Source organism: Candoia aspera, chromosome 8 (assembly GCF_035149785.1).
Source record: "Candoia aspera isolate rCanAsp1 chromosome 8, rCanAsp1.hap2, whole genome shotgun sequence".
Taxonomy (NCBI): Eukaryota; Metazoa; Chordata; class Lepidosauria; order Squamata; family Boidae; genus Candoia; species Candoia aspera.
The window spans coordinates 27191293-27209593 of NC_086160.1; the positions used below are offsets into that span (position 1 = coordinate 27191293).

General features: G+C 42.1%; 1 protein-coding gene across 1 annotated transcript in view; it reads left to right on the forward strand.

Annotated features, from left to right (window-relative positions):
• The first annotated feature begins 9993 nt into the window (after window positions 1–9993).
• The window catches only part of GPM6A (glycoprotein M6A), a 173725-nt gene continuing 165417 nt past the window's right edge, over window positions 9994–18301 (forward strand). Inside the window, exon 1 of the mRNA XM_063310118.1 lies at window positions 9994–10104. Coding sequence (XP_063166188.1) covers window positions 10101–10104 — 4 coding nt within the window. The 5' untranslated portion in view covers window positions 9994–10100. The remainder of the gene's footprint in view (window positions 10105–18301) is intronic.

Sequence of the window (18301 nt, forward strand, 5' to 3'; positions counted from 1 at the left end):
CCTTCCACTGCACTGCGCAGCCTCTCCTTCTCCCCGTCAGCTAGTATTTAGTCGGGTTCCTCTTTCACAGCCAGGACTTTTGCTGGATCAGCTCAGACCTAGCAAGTACACAGAGAAAGCTCAGTTTGAAGGAAGCTGTCTCCCACTGCCTAAAGTGCCTGGGAAGCAGAGTGGAAGGGCATGCCTGCAGCAGCCTAAAGGGGCCAATAGAAGCTGGGCTGATCCCACCCCTAGGAGTCACCCAATCACAGCATTGATGAAATGGGTGGTAAAGCATGTCTGATGGTATCCACAATGAAGGATCTGTTGGGGTAAGAAGAAAAACAGTACTTTAACATCAGTACAGCTAAGGGCAACTTCAGGTTGTCTCAGTTATGAACTGGGAATCAGATGAAGGCAATGTCATAATGATGTAGCAGAAAAATGAGATTATAGGAGCATGTTTGCGCCATGGCTAGATGATGTTTGTTTGGCTGCATCTCAGGATTTTCAGGCAGACATATTACAGATTTTCTTCTGGGAAGGTAGACACATTTCCTAACAAATTACTGAACTGTATCCACCATTTTTTTTTCTAACAATGTCTATGTGACTCAGAGGAGTTCTTGATTGATGCTAAAAACTGCTACTTTGATATATAGCTTAGCAACCTTCCCAATATTTTTAAAATTAAAAGCAAGTTTTTTAAAAAGTCAGCTGGAACAGCGAGCAGATAAGTAATGAGATAGTCACAAACACGTTGATATCAGTGGAACCATGTTCTAGCCCACATTTCTGTTGAATAGAAATAAACTATATTTTATCTGACCATTAAAGTGAATGGAGGTATAGTTAGCAAACAAAAGTGATCACTTCTCTAAATGTAAATTGGAGTACCAATTCAGCAAATATTAAGGAAAAAAAGATCAATGTGATGTAAGATTGTATTTCCCATGTGTGCAGTCAGAGATTTTTTTTAGACAACTAGTTTCATCAGGACCAAGACTGTGGCAAGAGATCATTTTATTATCACTATGCTTTAAAGCATGTTCTAACATACACAGTATAAATTATAGGAATTTCATTATTCATATATATATATATACATATACATATATACATACACATACACATACATACACGAGGCGTAGCAAAATGAACTGTGCTTAGGTGAGTACACATGAAATAGTGTGAAAAATATTGCTTTCCACAGATAACTGTCTTAGCACTGAACTTTCTATATTCGCTGATCTATCATGAGCCTGAAACTTTGATATGAGCTAACTAGTAAAACTCAAAGACAAGGCAGTTAAATTAAATGCAGGAAAAGAATGCCAACATTTTATGGTAGGCTAAAAATGAATAAAAGACAGAATGAAAATTTTAAAGTTTCAATAGTATAATTGTAACGATTGCCTAATCCCAAATACTCAGTCTCACAAGCTCGGGCTTAAAGATAACTGATTTATTAAAGGAATAGTATGCAAATACAGAGAAAGCTGAGAATGAGCAAAAGCGCGCCAAATACAAACTTAAAAGCCTTGCCTGTAAGCAAGTTCCGCCCCATCCCTCGTCAGGACGCTCCCCCTCCCAGGTGCTAGACGCCGTTAGACGCGCCTGGGAAAGTAACCTTGAGCAGGAGCACAAACCCAAACATACATTCCAAGCCCTCAAAACAACGGAGGGTGAATGAATGGAAAAACCCCGGGTGAAGGAACACGGAACAGAAAAGGACATGTGAAACGTTACAATGTTAACAGCACATTGAAATGAGAACATGACATATTGCTCCTCCCAAAAAAAATTATGGAGCAGGTTTGTCAGGGTAGGCAGAGTGGAATTGGGCTACGAGACGAGGGGAAAGTACGTCTGGAGCAGCAACCCATTCAGGATGAGGGAAATGTTTCCAGCGGACGAGGTATTGTAAAGTGGAGCGCTGGCGTCGGGAGTCGAGGATGGATGTCACCTCGAAGTGTTGCTGGTTGTCGATCATGAGGGGAGGTGGTGGAATGGGCTGCGGATGCCAGCGGTCCGACGACAGGCAGGGTTTGAGTAAACTACAATGAAAAACAGGATGTAAACGTTTAAGGTTGTGAGGCAAATCAAGTTTAAACGTAACAGGGTTGAGTTGAGCAATAATTGGAAAAGGTCCGACAAATTTAGGGCCAAGTTTCTTAGAGGGCTGTGGGGACTTGATAAACTTAGTGGATAAGTAGACTTTATCCCCGACAGTATAGGATGGTTCTGGGGAACGCTTTGCATCGGCATGGCGTTTATAGGTAGCCTGGGCATGGAGGAGAGCCAGTTGAATATTAGACCATGAGTCTTTTAGAGAGTCCGCCCAATCAGTAAGGGAGGCTGGTAGCGGTTGAGGATGAGGAAGTTCAGGAATAGGAACAAACTCACGTCCAAAAACTGTTTTAAAAGGAACTTGACCAGTGGTTTGATGAACGGCATTGTTGTAAGCGACCTCAGCAAATGGGAGTAAGTCGACCCAATTGTCCTGTTGGTAGTTAACAAACGCCCTGAGGTACTGTTCCAGTGTGGAATTAAGCGCCTCTGTAGATCCGTCCGTTTCCGGATGCCAGGCGGTGGAAAGTGACTGTTTTGTACCCAAAAGTTTTAAAAATGCCCGCCAAAATTGTGACGTAAATTGTGTGCCTCTGTCACTCACCAAACGGGCGGGGATACCGTGGAGGCGGTACACGTGGGTGAGGAAGAGGCGTGCCAGCTGTTGTGCGGTGGGGATAGACGCGCATGGGATAAAGTGGGCTTGTTTGGAGAAAAAGTCTTTGACCACCCAAATGACAGTTTTGCGTTGACTAGGGGGTAGATCAACGATAAAGTCCATGGAAATGTCCTGCCAAGGGACAGATGGGGTGGCAACGGGTTGAAGGAGACCTTGGGGTTTGCCTGGTTTGCGCTTTATCGCAGCACATACAGGGCATGCAGTCACATATGCCTTCAGGTCTTTGAGTAAAGTTGGCCACCAGAATTGCCGGCGAACAAGGTGCAAAGTTTTTACGTAACCAAAATGTCCAGCCAGCTTGTCATCGTGGCAGCGCTGGAGTATGGTTTTTCGCATAGCATCGGGTACATAAAGGCGATCGTTGCGCCAGGCAAGATCGTCGGTGAAAGTTAAAATGTGTCTATTGGTTTGCAACCAAGTATCTGTTTTAAGGTGGGAAAGCAACTGTTGTTGCAAATCGGAGGGAATTGACAAGTGCGGCGAGCGGCTGGAAGGCAGAGCGGCTGGAGGCTGCGTTGATTGCGCTCGGGTCTGGCTGCGCGTCACTGCTGCCAAACTTAATTGTTTGTCGGTCCAGACGGTGCCTTGGACCGTTGGCCCTGGGCCAGCATCTTGGGGTCTGCGCGAGAGTGCATCAGCTAAGAAGTTTTTCTTGCCTGGTATAAATTTAAGGGTGAAGTCGAAGCGGCTGAAAAACTCAGCCCAGCGCAGCTGTTTGGGACTGAGTTTTCGACTGGTGCTTAGAGCTTCCAGGTTTTTATGGTCAGTCCAGACTTCAAAAGGGTTTGAAGTGCCTTCCAATAGGTGTCGCCATGTTTCTAAAGCCGTTTTTACAGCAAACGCCTCTTTTTCCCAAACGTGCCATCTTCTCTCTGTTTCAGTGAATTTGCGAGAGAGGTAGGCACAGGGTTTTAAAGCGCCGGATTGGTCAGATTGTAACAAAATTGCTCCTATGGAGAAATCAGAAGCATCGACTTGTACAACGAAGGGTTTAGAGGGGTTTGGATGCTGTAAAATTGGTTCTATGGTAAAGATTTGTTTGAGCGCTTCGAACGCTTGCTGACAGGCTGGAGTCCATTTAAGGAGCGCGCCTGGGTTCTTGGAACGTCGCGTATCCCCCTGTCCTTTAGTTTTTAACAGTTCAGTAAGGGGGAGGGCGATTTCTGCAAAATTTTGGGCGAATGCCCGATAGAAATTAGAGAATCCAAGGAAACTTTGTAATTGTCTCCTGATACGGGGAGGCTCCCATGCCACAATAGCCTCTACTTTTGCAGGGTCCATTTCAATGCCCTGCGCTGAAATTCGATAGCCTAGGTAATCAATTTGTGACTGATGAAATGCACATTTTGACAGTTTTGCGTACAACTCTGCTTTTTTCAATTTAGCCAGTACCTGACGCACCAAGTGGATATGTTCTGACATGGTTTCAGTATAAATCAATACATCATCCAAATATACCAGTACCCCCTTAAATAGGTGGTCATGCAAGACCTCATTGATTAGTTGCATAAAAACCCCAGGTGCTCCGGACAACCCAAATGGTAAGACTTTGTATTGGAAAGCCCCAAGGGGGCAGTTAAATGCTGTTTTCCACTCATCCCCTTCCCTTATGCGAATACGAAAATAAGCTTCTCTCAAATCCAGTTTTGAGAAAATTTTGCCTCTGGCCAGATGTGATAACATATCTTTGATCAGGGGCAAAGGATATTTATTTAATATTGAGACCGCATTGAGCCCGCGGAAATCGGTACAAAGCCTTAATGACCCATCCTTTTTTGGCCTGAATAGGACAGGAGCTCCTACCGGGGAATTTGCCGGCTCAATGAAACCCCTAGCCAGGTTTTTGTCAATGAACTCCCTTAGCGTAGTAAGCTTTTTGGGAGACATGGGGTATATTTTTGGGTGAGGCAATTTTACGTTTGGTAAAAACTCAATGGCACAGTCCGTTTTTCGGTGGGGTGGCAAGCGATCCGCTTCCTTTTCCCCAAATACTTCAGCAAAATCCTGATACTGATTGGGTAGTCCCTCAAGAGGTTGAAGCGTTTGCACAGTAGTATACGCTACCCCTCCACCCTCCATGTCCTCCAGTAGGTCCTTTTCGGGTACTTTGTAAAATCCATCTGCAAACGTCACAGTTCTATGCAGCCAGTTGATAAAAGGGTTTTGTTGCACAAACCAAGGCATCCCCAAGATTACCAGAGGACCCCCCACTGGAGCTACCACAAAGGGCAGCTTTTCCTGATGGGAGCCCATCTGCAAGGCGACCAGTCCTGTGGAATGATTGACTGCTTTCCCTCCCGCCATAGTTCCATCCAATTGGGTGAAAATCATAGGTCTTGGCAAAGGGAACGTGGGCAGTTCCAGAGCCGCTACGACATCAGGGTGCATCAGGGAACGGGAGCAACCCGAATCTAGCATGGCCCACACTTCCACAGTTTTGGTTTTTGAGCTCAGTTTAACTTTAACAGTCAGTGTGGGGAAATTTCCACTCACCGAATCGTGGTTACGCCCGGTTTCTTCCACCTGCCCTAGGGCGCCCTTCAGGGCAGGTGGTAGGCTTTTCCCGCCGGCTGCTCGAATTGCAACTCTTCCTCCTCATCTCCGAAGGGTAGGTCTGGGGGGTCCAGTTCCGCGAGGGCTGCCTTCAGTTTTCGCGGTGGAGCAGGAGCAGGCGACTTTACCGTAGGTTTCATCTGTCGTTCCTCTGGACGGCGTCTCGGGCACGACGTGGCTCGATGCCCTTCTTTCCCACACCTGAGGCACTGACCCTTGGAGAACCGTCGCTCCCTCTCCTCTTCCCAGGTTTTCGGTTTGGGGCGGCTGGCAAGTCCAGATGTGCGCGCTCCTCTGGCAAGACGCGTTTGTCTAAGCTCTTTGGTATGGGCATAGGTTTGTAGGGCATTTTCTGCGCTGCCCGCCAACTGAATCCACTCATATAGCGTTTTGGGATCATCTCTTCCTAGTGCCCATCGAAGGATTTCGGGTTCTAGCCCCTGTTTGAACAATTCAATTATTGTTGGCTCAGACCAGTCTTCCACTTTTCCTGCCAAAGCTTTAAATTCCAACGCATATTTGGCAACTGAGAGGGACCCTTGGTAGAGTTTCCGCAGGTCATTTTTAGCTGTTTCTTGAGCTAGGGGGTCTTCGAAATGCTGTTTAAGTGCCCACAAAAAGTCATCGAAGTCCTCTAACTCAGTTGCCTCAGCCTGGCATAGTTGCACATACCAATCCGCTGCCCTTCCTCTCAGCTTGTTGGCAATGAAATTGATCTTGCCATGTTCTGACCGAAAGTTCCGACCCCAATCTTCTATATAATGCTTGGCATTAGTGATAAAGAAGGAGAGCGTTGTGGGATCCCCATCGAATTTCACTCCAAATGGTGGGAAGGTTCTTGCCGGCTCAGCTGGCTGTGGCGGTGCCGCGAATGTCAGCGTACGCTGAGCCCCCATGGGTGGTCGATCCCTAGGAGGTCTTGCCTCTCGCTCCCCCCCTTGACGGGCTGATCGAGTCTTGCTTCTCCCCCGGGTTGATATGGTACTGTGCCTGGGGTACTGTGACGGCTCTTCCTCCCAATCCTCCGGGGTGGGCTCTGCCTCTCTGGGTAGATCCTTGAGGATCGTCACTATTAAATCCATTTTATCCTCTAATGCCCTCATACGGGCTGGAGTGACCGGCTCCTCCGGGGGTTGGTTGGTTACCACCACCCTCGGTGACAAGGGGACTTCGGGCTCCCAGGACAATTGTGGAGACCCCCTCCCCGGTGCTCTTTCCATAACAGTTCTATGTTCACTCCTGAGACTCTCCTGCATGGATATCAGCAGCTCGTCTAATTGGATATCTCGCAACTCCCGACGTGCTGCTCTTTGCGCTCTCGAGGTTAGCGCTGGCCGGCTTCTGGCCGCCTCCCGCTCCTCTTCGCTTCCCTCACTTGCGCGAAGCTGAGGTTCTGTCATCGCTAGCGTTCCCTCTTATCCAACGATTGGATGGGGCTAGCGGAAAAGGGATAAAATGATTCTCAGCTTTATGTAACGATTGCCTAATCCCAAATACTCAGTCTCACAAGCTCGGGCTTAAAGATAACTGATTTATTAAAGGAATAGTATGCAAATACAGAGAAAGCTGAGAATGAGCAAAAGCGCGCCAAATACAAACTTAAAAGCCTTGCCTGTAAGCAAGTTCCGCCCCATCCCTCGTCAGGACGCTCCCCCTCCCAGGTGCTAGACGCCGTTAGACGCGCCTGGGAAAGTAACCTTGAGCAGGAGCGCAAACCCAAACATACATTCCAAGCCCTCAAAACAACGGAGGGTGAATGAATGGAAAAACCCCGGGTGAAGGAACACGGAACAGAAAAGGACATGTGAAACGTTACAATGTTAACAGCACATTGAAATGAGAACATGACAATAATCCCATTATCATTACTTAGCTAGAACATAGAAAAGAACTATATACATTTATATGATGGAGTGGCTTCTATTCAATTTAGAATAATATACAGTTTTTATTACAGTCACAGACCAGAGTTAGAAGAACAGATAAAACAACATTAAAAAATTAAAATAAGTAAAAACAAAACAGTTACAATTGGTGGTGGGTTCATTGATGGGCAATCAAAGTCTGTCTGATTTTACAAACAGTATTACAGCATTTGGCTATGTTAAAGGAGACTGAATTGTACCTATCTGTACATACTCAATTTTATACTAATACCGTCTGGCTCAATTATTGGCATGACTATTTAAGAGTAATCCTACTCCATTAGATAATCGTACTGCCTTCAAGTCAGTGTGCATAGGATGCTGCCATAGGGAAAAAAAACAATAGTAAGTTCACAATATAGGTGTCTGGTAGAAACTAAAAAGGTAAAGGTAAAGGTAAAGGTTTCCCTTGACGTAAAGTCCAGTCGAGTCCGACTCTAGGGGGCGGTGCTCATCTCCGTTTCAAAGCCTTGGAGCCGGCGTTGTCATAGACACTTCCGGGTCATGTGGCCAGCATGACTCACGGAACGCCGTTACCTTCCCGCCGAAGCGGTACCAATTAATCTACTCACATTTGCATGTTTTCGAACTGCTTGGTGTGCAGGAGCTGGGACGAGCAACGGGAGCTCACCCCGCCACGCGGTTTCGAACCGCCGACCTTCCGATCGACAGCTCAGCGGTTTAACCCGCAGCGCCACCGCGTCCCATGGTAGAAACTATGATGACACAAATATGATGAAGTGTTATAATGCTATGACACAAACTCTTGCTTTTGTACTCACACTGTGACATCATAAGCATATAAGCACAAGCATATAAGTCATGTGATTTGAGTTGTGATATTACAATACATGTTTTGACATTTGCCCGCTTGCTGAGGATGACCAAAGTATAGAATAAAGTTATAAGAATAAGTGATAATAGTGCTGCAGGAACATGTTTTTTTTTCATTATGTAATTAGGGATCTACTTATCACAGACATTTATAGTCACTAATTCAAGCGCAGTGTGTTTAGTGGTTTTGAGTCACAAAATACCCATCTAGTGGCAGCCTAATAACAGTATATTTAGGATTGCATTCATATGCCACAGTGTATGTAAACTCAGAAGTATTCACTGTACTCAGTGAAACCTGCATCTAATTGTGTCAGACTGAAACCACAGTCAATGGCTGTTTACAGAATATGCCATCTTGAGCAGACAGATGCCACTATCTTACTGTGGTGGATTTCGGGGGTGCTGCTGGTTCTCAGGAAGGAGGGAGCGCGTTCCAAGAAGGTGGAAGAGAAAAGAGGAGGCACGGTCTGAGAAGCAATGGTGGGAACATTAAGAGGTTCAGAATAGCCCTGCCTAGATCTCTCCCAGATTATTTCCCCTTAGGTTAGGAGTAGCTTTAGTCTGGCAAGATTCTGTCTATACGGTGTGAGCAAATAAAGAAATGAAGTTTGACTGGACTGGTTCTTCATTGTTCTTGGGCTGGGCTTGACACTTTCTGCCATGTTGCTGGATTCAGATCCATGGATATTGACAATTTGTGATGGGGCCATTTCAAGTTTGTTATGCCACATCAGAGATAATTTTCAAACCCTGGGTTAAGTACTGCATAATCGGGGATAGCATATACATGCCCATTAACCAGGATTTTTGGCTTAATATACCATGTAAATATAGCTAATATATGCTCATGATTCTTTCCTGATTCAGATTATAAGGCTCCAGGTGTAAAGCAGTATATTTAAGTAATCAGTTGTAGTTGAAGCAATAAAAAATCCTAGTAAATAAATACTATTTCTAATTGTATGTACAGATCACAATCAATTTATGGAATGAAATTAGGAATCTCCTTACCAAATTAATTTGGTTCACATATTCCTGATACTCATGGTATATTTAACCATAGTTTATTATATGTGGTAGGACTGGCTAAACAACCCCAATCTAATGAACACAGTGGCTGCATTTGTGTACTACACAAATGGTTTACTGAATTAACCCAATTATGTGGGCTTGCCAAACACACTGAACGATAAATTAAGCACCCGCATTTTAGTTCAGCGTTCTTGTGAATCTAGCCTATGTAGTTAATTTATGGTTTAGTGTGTCATGTGAACCCAGAGAACTAGGTTGAGTAATCTACAGATCTGTTAACCCCAGGTACATATGTGACATGAATATGTAACATAGAAGCACTCCATTTGCAGTTCCCAGAAACTATCCTCCCCCACATCCCCACCCAAGTGAGGGATGAAGTCCTAATGCTCCTCTATTCAAAGAAAGAACTTAAGTCAGCAAGTAGAAGATGGGAGGGGCTGTTTCTTCCATGCCCAATTGCTCTGCTCCCTGGCTGAGAGGGTTAGCAAATCTAAGTAAGGCACAGAGTCCGTATTTTCTCTTTGCGGAGCCCCGAGCAGCGAGCAAGGTCCCAGACGCGTGGCTGCCGCGTGCTTTTCCTTCCCTTCCAGCCCCTTCGCTGTGGCCGGCAAAGAAAGGGGCGCACGTAACGCAGTGCGATAAAAGGGGCAGTACTAAGCAGACTGTATGAAGGTATACTTGGCACTCCTGGGTGGGGAGCGAGGATTCGGTCCAAGTGGCAGCAGAGGCGCTCGGTCGGGGCAAGCCGAACGCGCCTTCCTGCTCGCGGGGTAGAGGCGACGCTCGACGACCCAGCCGGCGCTGGGGCTCGGCCCAGGGTCGAGTGGGATGAGGCGAACGGGCGGCGTGGAGGAGGGGTTTCTGAACCCGCCTCCGCTTTGCTGACGCCCGGGCTGGGGAGCGGGATAGGGAAAGCGGCGGCTTTAGAGGAGAGTGGCGAAGGGAGTCCTTCTTCCTGCTCCTTCTTTGAGGGGCAGCATCTCTCGACGCGGCCGTCGGAGAAGAAAGCGAAGCCCAGCGGCATGGGTGAGTTAGCTGGAGAGAAGCTAGGCAGCTCCGGGCCGGCTTGAGTCTGTGACGTTAAGCTGGGGCCGTGTTCCCTTCGCTTCCATGGAAACTTTGAGCCGAGTTGGCGTCGACTTGGCAAATTCCCGGTTACCGGGCTAGGGTCTCCTCCCGCTCTTGTTCGCCTGCAAGCTGTACCGGGAGAGCTTGGAACGCCAGCCTCCTCCTTTCTTTAGGATCGGAGCGGGCAGAGAAGAGGAGGGAGGCGGGTGGGTGGTCTCAACGAGCCCGCCCGTACGGTAACTGGTTGGTAGGAGATTCAGAGCCTCGCGTGAGATGCGCCTTACCGAGCATTCGGAGATCGTTAGGAGAGCCCCTGAAACGGAGGGCAGGATTTCAGTCTCCTGAGAGTGGAAGAGGAGATGCCGAAGCTGCACCTGCAAAGTAGCTGTGCAGCCTCATCTTTCCTGCATCTGGTTACTTTCAAGTGGCCCGGAAGGTTTGAAGCAGCTTTGGGTTGAGTTGGGGAGAGACCAGATTGGCTTATCTGTGCTGGGTGTACAGATGAAGTTACTTAAGAACTTGTTTGGACGATTTGGACACCTTTGGAGTTTCTCTTCCGGGTGCCTTTGCCAAGAAAAGTAAACTGAGAGAGGCCTTTCTCTTTGGGAAGTGTTGTTTGTGGAATGCCCCCCAGGGAGGCACTCCTGGCACCCACATGCTGTCATTTTGGCTGACCTCCAGCTAAGACATTCCTTTTCTCCCAGGCATTGTTACAATTTTGGCACCAGTGTTGAGTTTAAGTCTCCCTTTAAATAAACTTCATGCTTCATATTTTTTAAATCCTGGCCAAAAAATAGCATCTGCTCTTTGGTGTTTATTTAATTAAAAAAGCTCTAATGAAGAGAATGGATACAATTTTATATCTATCTGTCTGTCTCTCTGTTAAAAGAATTTGGGTAATTATTTTAGAAGTTACTGAACAAACAATGAGATCATTTGCCAATATATACAGCTCCTTATAAGAAAAGTAGGATGTAAGAAATAAAATAAAATATACACGTATAAATAAGTGTCAAATCCTCTCCCTCATTTTCAGTAGATTCAGTGTTATTAATTGCTGTACCTTGATGCTAGGAAAAGATCCACCAGCTTTGTTTTCTGTTTGAGATGTAGAGATTGCTTATGACTGATTTCCTTGTGTAATGGGACCAATTTGTTTGAATGAACCCATGTGCCATGTTCTGTTTGCCCATTTCAGAGCAAAGATTGTGCTGGTGACACTCTAAAAATAATTCTTGAAACTTTTGGCCAAAGCAAGCCAGATGGAAGTTGATACACACTGTAATCTCTTGCTACATACTGTATGCCCTTTATTGTTTCCTGTTGTGCATGTTCCACTTGGTCCACACAATGCATATTATACTGTAAATTGTATTACATTGTCTGCCCATTATATTGTATTGTCTGCCCCATGGTGGTTAATAGTGCCAATAATTAGTACTATTAGTCCTTCCTTCTTGTAAATATAATAGCCCAATTGTTGGGCTATTCAACAAATTACTGCTTACTCAAACATAACGACACACCTTCTTCCCATGTGAAGCTTATGCCTTTTGATTTGTGAGGTTCATGTTCTTAAAAATGTATAGCATGAACTTGAAAGACACATTATTTTACTAATGCCACATAATATTTTAGCAACGGAAAAACCAATATAGAAAAGTAGATGCGTTTTCTTAAGATTATGTGTTACATTTCAACTTTTAAATTAAGAGCCATCCTTTCATCTTGTATGGAAAAGATATCCCAATTTTGGCATTTAATCTTTCACTGCTTACTATGCATCTCATGAAATAAAATCTAACCTGCAGAAATCCATTCTGCTAGGTTTGTTAGTGTTCAAGAACAAATGGATTGGTTATTTTTGATAGAGTAGATAGCTTATCTTCCTGAATACATAGATGAAGCATATTCTACCTGTTGCTCTGTCTAGTCTGGGAATGAATGGGTTAGATAATAACTGGGTTTTCTTTTAACTTAGATTTGATGGTTGAATTCTTGTAATGTACTAGTAACAATGGAAATCTCTCACTTTAAAAAATGCTTAACAGAGCTGGTTTTGATACAAATGACTTGCATAGCTGTTTCTTTTTCACAATGTTTTTTCCCTTGGTTTTCTTTTTCCCCTACTAATAAACAACCCATCTTTGGAAACACAGCAACACTTCACAGCTTCCAAAGAATTTCTTTAGTCACAATGTATTTCTGAAATGCAACAATTACTGCTAAGTAAAACAATCAAATCACTCTTTTTCTCATGTAACAGTTCTCATAAGCTGTGGAATCTGGACTGTTCCATAAAGAACAACAAAAACACATTAAAAAAAGGAAGGGGATAAAAAAGCCAACTGCAATTTATTCAGTTATAATTCTTTCCTTCATTTATTTCCTTTTCTTGTCAAATACTTGTTGCCAGAGTACATTTGTAAAATATGTTTAACCAATATGTCATTAGTACCATAGAATTGTCCTGCTCTGATGGCTTGAATGGATGATGTTTCTTGATACTTTATTAACAGTGTTTTTTTCCCCCTTGAATAAATAACTCTGCTTAAATTAATTTATGGTTTTCCTTGAATAGTAATTTCTAAAGGTGACTGAAAAAGTTTTTAAGGAACAGATTTCCTATGACATGTAAGATATAAAATAACTACATCAAAAGTAATGCTGAATACAAATTGCTGGGGAACATGAATGAGGAAGTTTTATTGCTGTCATGTCTTGTTGTAAGTTAGACAAATCTTCTATTGTGTGAACAAAATGATCTGGGATTGCTCCAAAAGGTTATTCTTTTGTTCTTTTGACTATGATCTGATTTTCTGATATACTTTTATCCAGGGCCGCAACTAGGGCCTGTGTCACCTGTGGCAAACATGGATTCTGCTCCCATTTTGATGCCTCCCCAGTGCTCATTTTGGCACTCCACCAGCGTGGTGCCTGGGGCACATGCCCTGGTTGCCCCCCCCCAACCCCCCACAGCCCTGCTTTTATCCACTTTAGCGTGGCTTAGGAAATCACTAATTTATTTGAGTTACCGTTAGTGACAACATGGAAAGACTGTATAATACAAATATCTGATTTTTCTTCACAGGATTTAACAGGGCAGGGAGAGAGATTTTGATCAGGGAACAGGTGCACCAAAAAAGGGCCAATTCCTTCCCTTAGGTGCTGTTTCTCTCTGAATTACCAGCCAGTACTTTGAAGTAAAGGTATTACAGTTTTCAGTTATGTATCTCATGTCATGTACAGGTTATGTACATTTATCTTAACCCAACTTTTTAAAAATCCTGATTACTATATAAATTGATTTAATAAATAAATCAGTGTATTTACTTATTTAAAAAATGGTGAGGAAAACATTTTTTTCTCTTTTGGTTGTAGGGATAATGCTGTAATATTTATGACTGTCATAAAAGAAGTATTCCATTTGCTGTGCCCAATAAAGAAGAGTGCCTCTTCTGAAGTGGTCTCCTGCTTTATTTATTATTACAGTTATATCCTGCCTTTTCTCTGAGTAGTTCAAGGTTGTGCATAGTCCTCATTTTATCTTTACATCAACAAGTCTGTGGCTATGTGTGGATCAAGCAGTAGTAGATGCATTTTACTATATGCTAAGCTTGGTTCCAATTAACCTAGGTTATTTATTCTGGTTAAATGTGTTTTGCAGATCCAGCCTGTTTGATTATTGTATTATTCAAAGTATTGTATGAATCCAGAAAATTGATTAATGCAGTAACCAGTTAAAACATTTTGCACTGAGACAAAGCAAGTGACCCAAAGTCAACAATGAGTTCCGTGGTTGAATGGGGACTTGGATCTGGTTTCTGGGTTGCAGTCTCACACAAAACCAGTGGGAGCTTCACCCAGGGCTAACTATTAAAACTTCCTCTAGAAAGTTAAACCATACTCAGGAGCTCACAGTGAAAAACCAAGAACACGGATCAGAGAGATAAGTTTCTTTTATTGCAGATACAATAAGCCCTAATAATGAAGATCAGCTACAGCAGAAAGAAGTAAGCAAGTCCTCTGTTTATAATAGTAGCAGGGTTTAAATACTACATTTCTTTCTGAATTTTACATGGTAATAGACTTGTAAAGGCACTTGTACCATGTTTGGCACTTGTAGAGGCACTTGTACCATGTTTGATAATGGTCCTGTCAGGTACAGTGCTGATGATTTGCTAGCTTTGGCCCTCACACTACTTCCCTCTTGTTATGAATCAATCTAAAAATTAACAGATTAGATCATTGCTTTCTTTTTAATTATTTTAAATTTTATTTTTTAAAAAAACTATCTAAATGTGTACGAGGGAATTCACCAGAAGATATTGCCAGACAAAAGTCAGTGAATGATCTTGATTGTGTCCTTTAGGATTAAAAGTTCAGCTGGAAGTCAACTTAAATCCTATCACTGGGAGCGGGAAATGGCTGCTTCCAGAGCGATTAGGAGCAAGCATTTAACATCTCCAGCCAGTGCCGGATTTAGACTTGGAGGCCCTTTGTTAAAAAGTTATATCAGAAGGTCTCACAAAGGTGTGTGCCAAAACAGGACCTTGGATTGCCACAAAAAAATTGAAAACATATATGCCTTTTAATTATTTAATAGCAAAGTATTTAAAAGTGAAAAATACAAATTATTTTCAAATGAATGCATTTACTGGATACATATTTATCGTTTGGCTGCCTTGAACTCTCTCATGGATTATAATATCTCTCATAGATTATAGTACACATAAAAAGCCACATAAAATTCTAAAAGCCAAAAAAAAATCTGAGATTTTGTGAGGCTCTAAGCTGTAGCTTGTTTAGCTTATGCCTAAATCCGACACTGTCTCCAGCAGTAACAATGAATGACCATCAAAGAGTCTGCATGTCTTAGATGAGACATTATGTCTTGCCCATAGTTATTTTAAGCAAAAAATAAAGTTTTAGGTCATACATGCTTAGTATGATTCATCTGTAAAATTTTACTCCTACAAGGACTCTGTAATGCAGCCTTTCTCAAACTTTTGACCCTGGAGGAACCCTTGAAATATTTTTCAGGCCTCAGGCAACCCCTGCACATTCAGGCTCAAATATAGGCCAGAAGTTACAAAATAATTATATTAGTTTCATGGGTAGGCTTGTATATATGCATTAACAGTGTTCTTAAACTAAAAATAAAGAATGAAATGTACCTCTTTAATGTGAAGTTGCCCAAATATTAAATAATTTTTTATATAAATCGGGATCTCCCAGGGATTCCCTAGTGACTTCTCATGGAACCCTAGGGTTCCATGGAACCATGGTTGAAAAATCCTGCTATAGTGGATGCACTGGGGCCAGAGCAGCTCCCATTGCGAGGTATTGGTTCTTCCTTTGCAGGTCGATGGGTAAGATAATATCAATAATAACTACTTTTCTGCTTGTCTTTTAATTGTGACTGTAATCTTGATCTTGGGATTTCTCTAACTACAGCAGGTGGGAATCTTCTTGGGTAGCACAAACCATGCTAACTTGTTAGATACACAGCCAAGAGCAAGAGAACTATTTAGAGCATATCCTACGCAATTAGTACCTTTGGCCCATTGAGTGTTATCCAGAGGGTTTTCTTTCCTTGGTGTAATACACTAATTTAATACTTTTTCCAATAACATCCTAGACTACATTTTTGGAGTATTATTCATTTACATTTGTTCATCCTTTGGAGACTTGTAGGCATTGGTTTATAATTCAGCAAAATCTCTTGTGGATATTTCTGTTGTCTTATGGCTAAAAGAAACAAGTTGTAATGCCTGTTAAAAGTTTGATATTTAAATCTTTTGTGATGAAAATAAACTTAATAATTGGGGTCTCTTTTTGAACATTACTGGCTGAAAGTGGTATAAGAGCTTTTCAGCTGTTAATAGAATAGTTTGTTAATTTCATGGCTGGAGTATAAGAAATATAACATGTAATAAAGCTTGGATCCTTTGTGTTTAACTTATCAAATCAAATCTCCTTAGAGCAATTTAAAATGGTTTGTTTGTCAGAAAGCTTTTGAGACCTGGCTAGCATGCCAAGATTGAAAAGGTCTTACTTCACTGTGTATGTGTCATGTTCATCGTTCCAATGTTACCGCTGCATCGTAACGTTTCGCATGTCATTTTGCGATGCGTGTTTCGTTTGGGAGGGGAGGAGGATTCTGTCTTGTGGGATTGTTATATGTTAGCAGCTGGATTGGAATGTGTTTGGGTTATCTCGTGTGTTCAAGGTTCCTTTCCCAGGACATCAGCAGAAACGGTTACCAGCACCTGGGGGGCGGGGGGAGTTTGCAACAGCATGGCAAGGGAAGGGATTACGTTTGTGCCGAGGGTTTTTTAGTTTGTATTTGGTGTGCTTTTGCTCATTCTCAGCTTTCTCTGTATTTGCATACTATTCTTTAATAAATCAGATATCATTAAGTTCCTGCTTGTGAGTCTGAGTCTATTAGGGTAGGGAATCCTTACAGTATGTTTCTGCCCCACCTGAATTTCCAGTTGGAACAAAAAAGTTTTGATTCTGAAAAATACATCTATTACATTTGTGCTGTCTTGTTTTAGAGAAGTATAGATGCACTTCGCTGCTTTACTCTGTGGCCTGTTGACAACACCGATAAAATGCAGCACTTTAAAATGTTGTGTGCTCTTGTATAATTAATTAATTAGGCAAAATTTGAATAAGAAAGAGCTTGTTTACCAAAACTGCTAGACATTACAAAGCTGGTTTTAAATATAAAGTATCATAAAAGCACAAAGAGAAGCTTACTAACCAAAATTTGAAAATAGTTCAGAATTATGAGAGCAATAAAACCATGTGGACTCTTATATCCTGATATAAATATATAAGACTTCCTTGTCTGAGTTGAGTGAACATTTTAATTTGTCTAAATGTAATTAAAACAATGCATGAAAGAATGCAAATGAATTCTCAATTTCATTTTTTAGAGGATGAAAGCCACATTATTTGTGGCAGTTTGGAAATCAGTAACAGAAGGGCGCTTTGAATACTACAGTGTAGTAAAATATTCTTTTGTATTTGGTGAACTCTCTGCAAGTATGCTAATGTTGATCTGCCAAATTTGGGCTTTCAAGTGAAATTCAAGGTGCACTGAGGTGTCAGATTCATTGTTTAGGTATTAAGCACACAAGTTTGCTGTGCTGCAAATCCTGCTCTTTGGAGTCTTCTTTAAAATCAAAAGAATATTGAAAACATATGAATGAAGTGCTTACATGTTTGTCTCCTACTATGATTGAATTTAAATATTGTCAGACAAATACTTCTTTTTACATATCTACAATAGTTTACCATATTTAATCTTTTCTTGTATGTTGCTCAAATACAACTTGCCACTTGGCTGGGAACTACCCCTGAAAATATTCGTCCTAGTGCACAGAACATACGCTTCAACCTCTGGCTTCTTTCCATTCTGAAAATCTTTTCTGAAAGCAAAGTTTCCCATTGAGTTAAAAAGAAATTCTCAAAAGTGATGCAATATTCAGATGAAAGAGGAAGAATTTACACAGTATACAGCATGAACTTGAATATAGAAAGCTAATGTTCTGTTAACATGTTAAATCATGGGTTATTAACCATGAATTTCTGAATAGATCACAAATTGTTGGATTCATACCAGATGTAAAGCCATAGACCATAGTTTACACACCACAGTGATAGGACACAGCATGCTATGTCAAACACAAAAACTATTTTGGCTTACTGTGAAGTGTGAACCCAGCCATATGTTAATAATATACTAGTTAAATAAGACTATGCATTACATGCTCTTAGAAAAAGAAAATGGATTGTTAAAAGCAGCTAGGGGACGTACCTTTTTCTGAGCAAGTGTAATGCTTTCCATCCATGGATCTCTAGCAGGGTAATAGGCTCCATCTATTTGGTTTGCTGTGAATGTGTAGCATTTTTGGAAGACAACGTTAGCACTCTTACATAGCTGTCACTTCCATAATTATTTTTTTAAATAGTATCAGTTTTTTAAAAATTAAAATTAGTTTTATTTTGCAGATTTCTGAAGAGGAATTGCATACTTCAATGCAATATTATATGGAAATTATAAATTTCAGGCAGGCCCATAAATCTGTGCTTTTCCAGAAACTTACCCCTGCACCCTAGATTATAGCAGAAACTGTAAGGACAT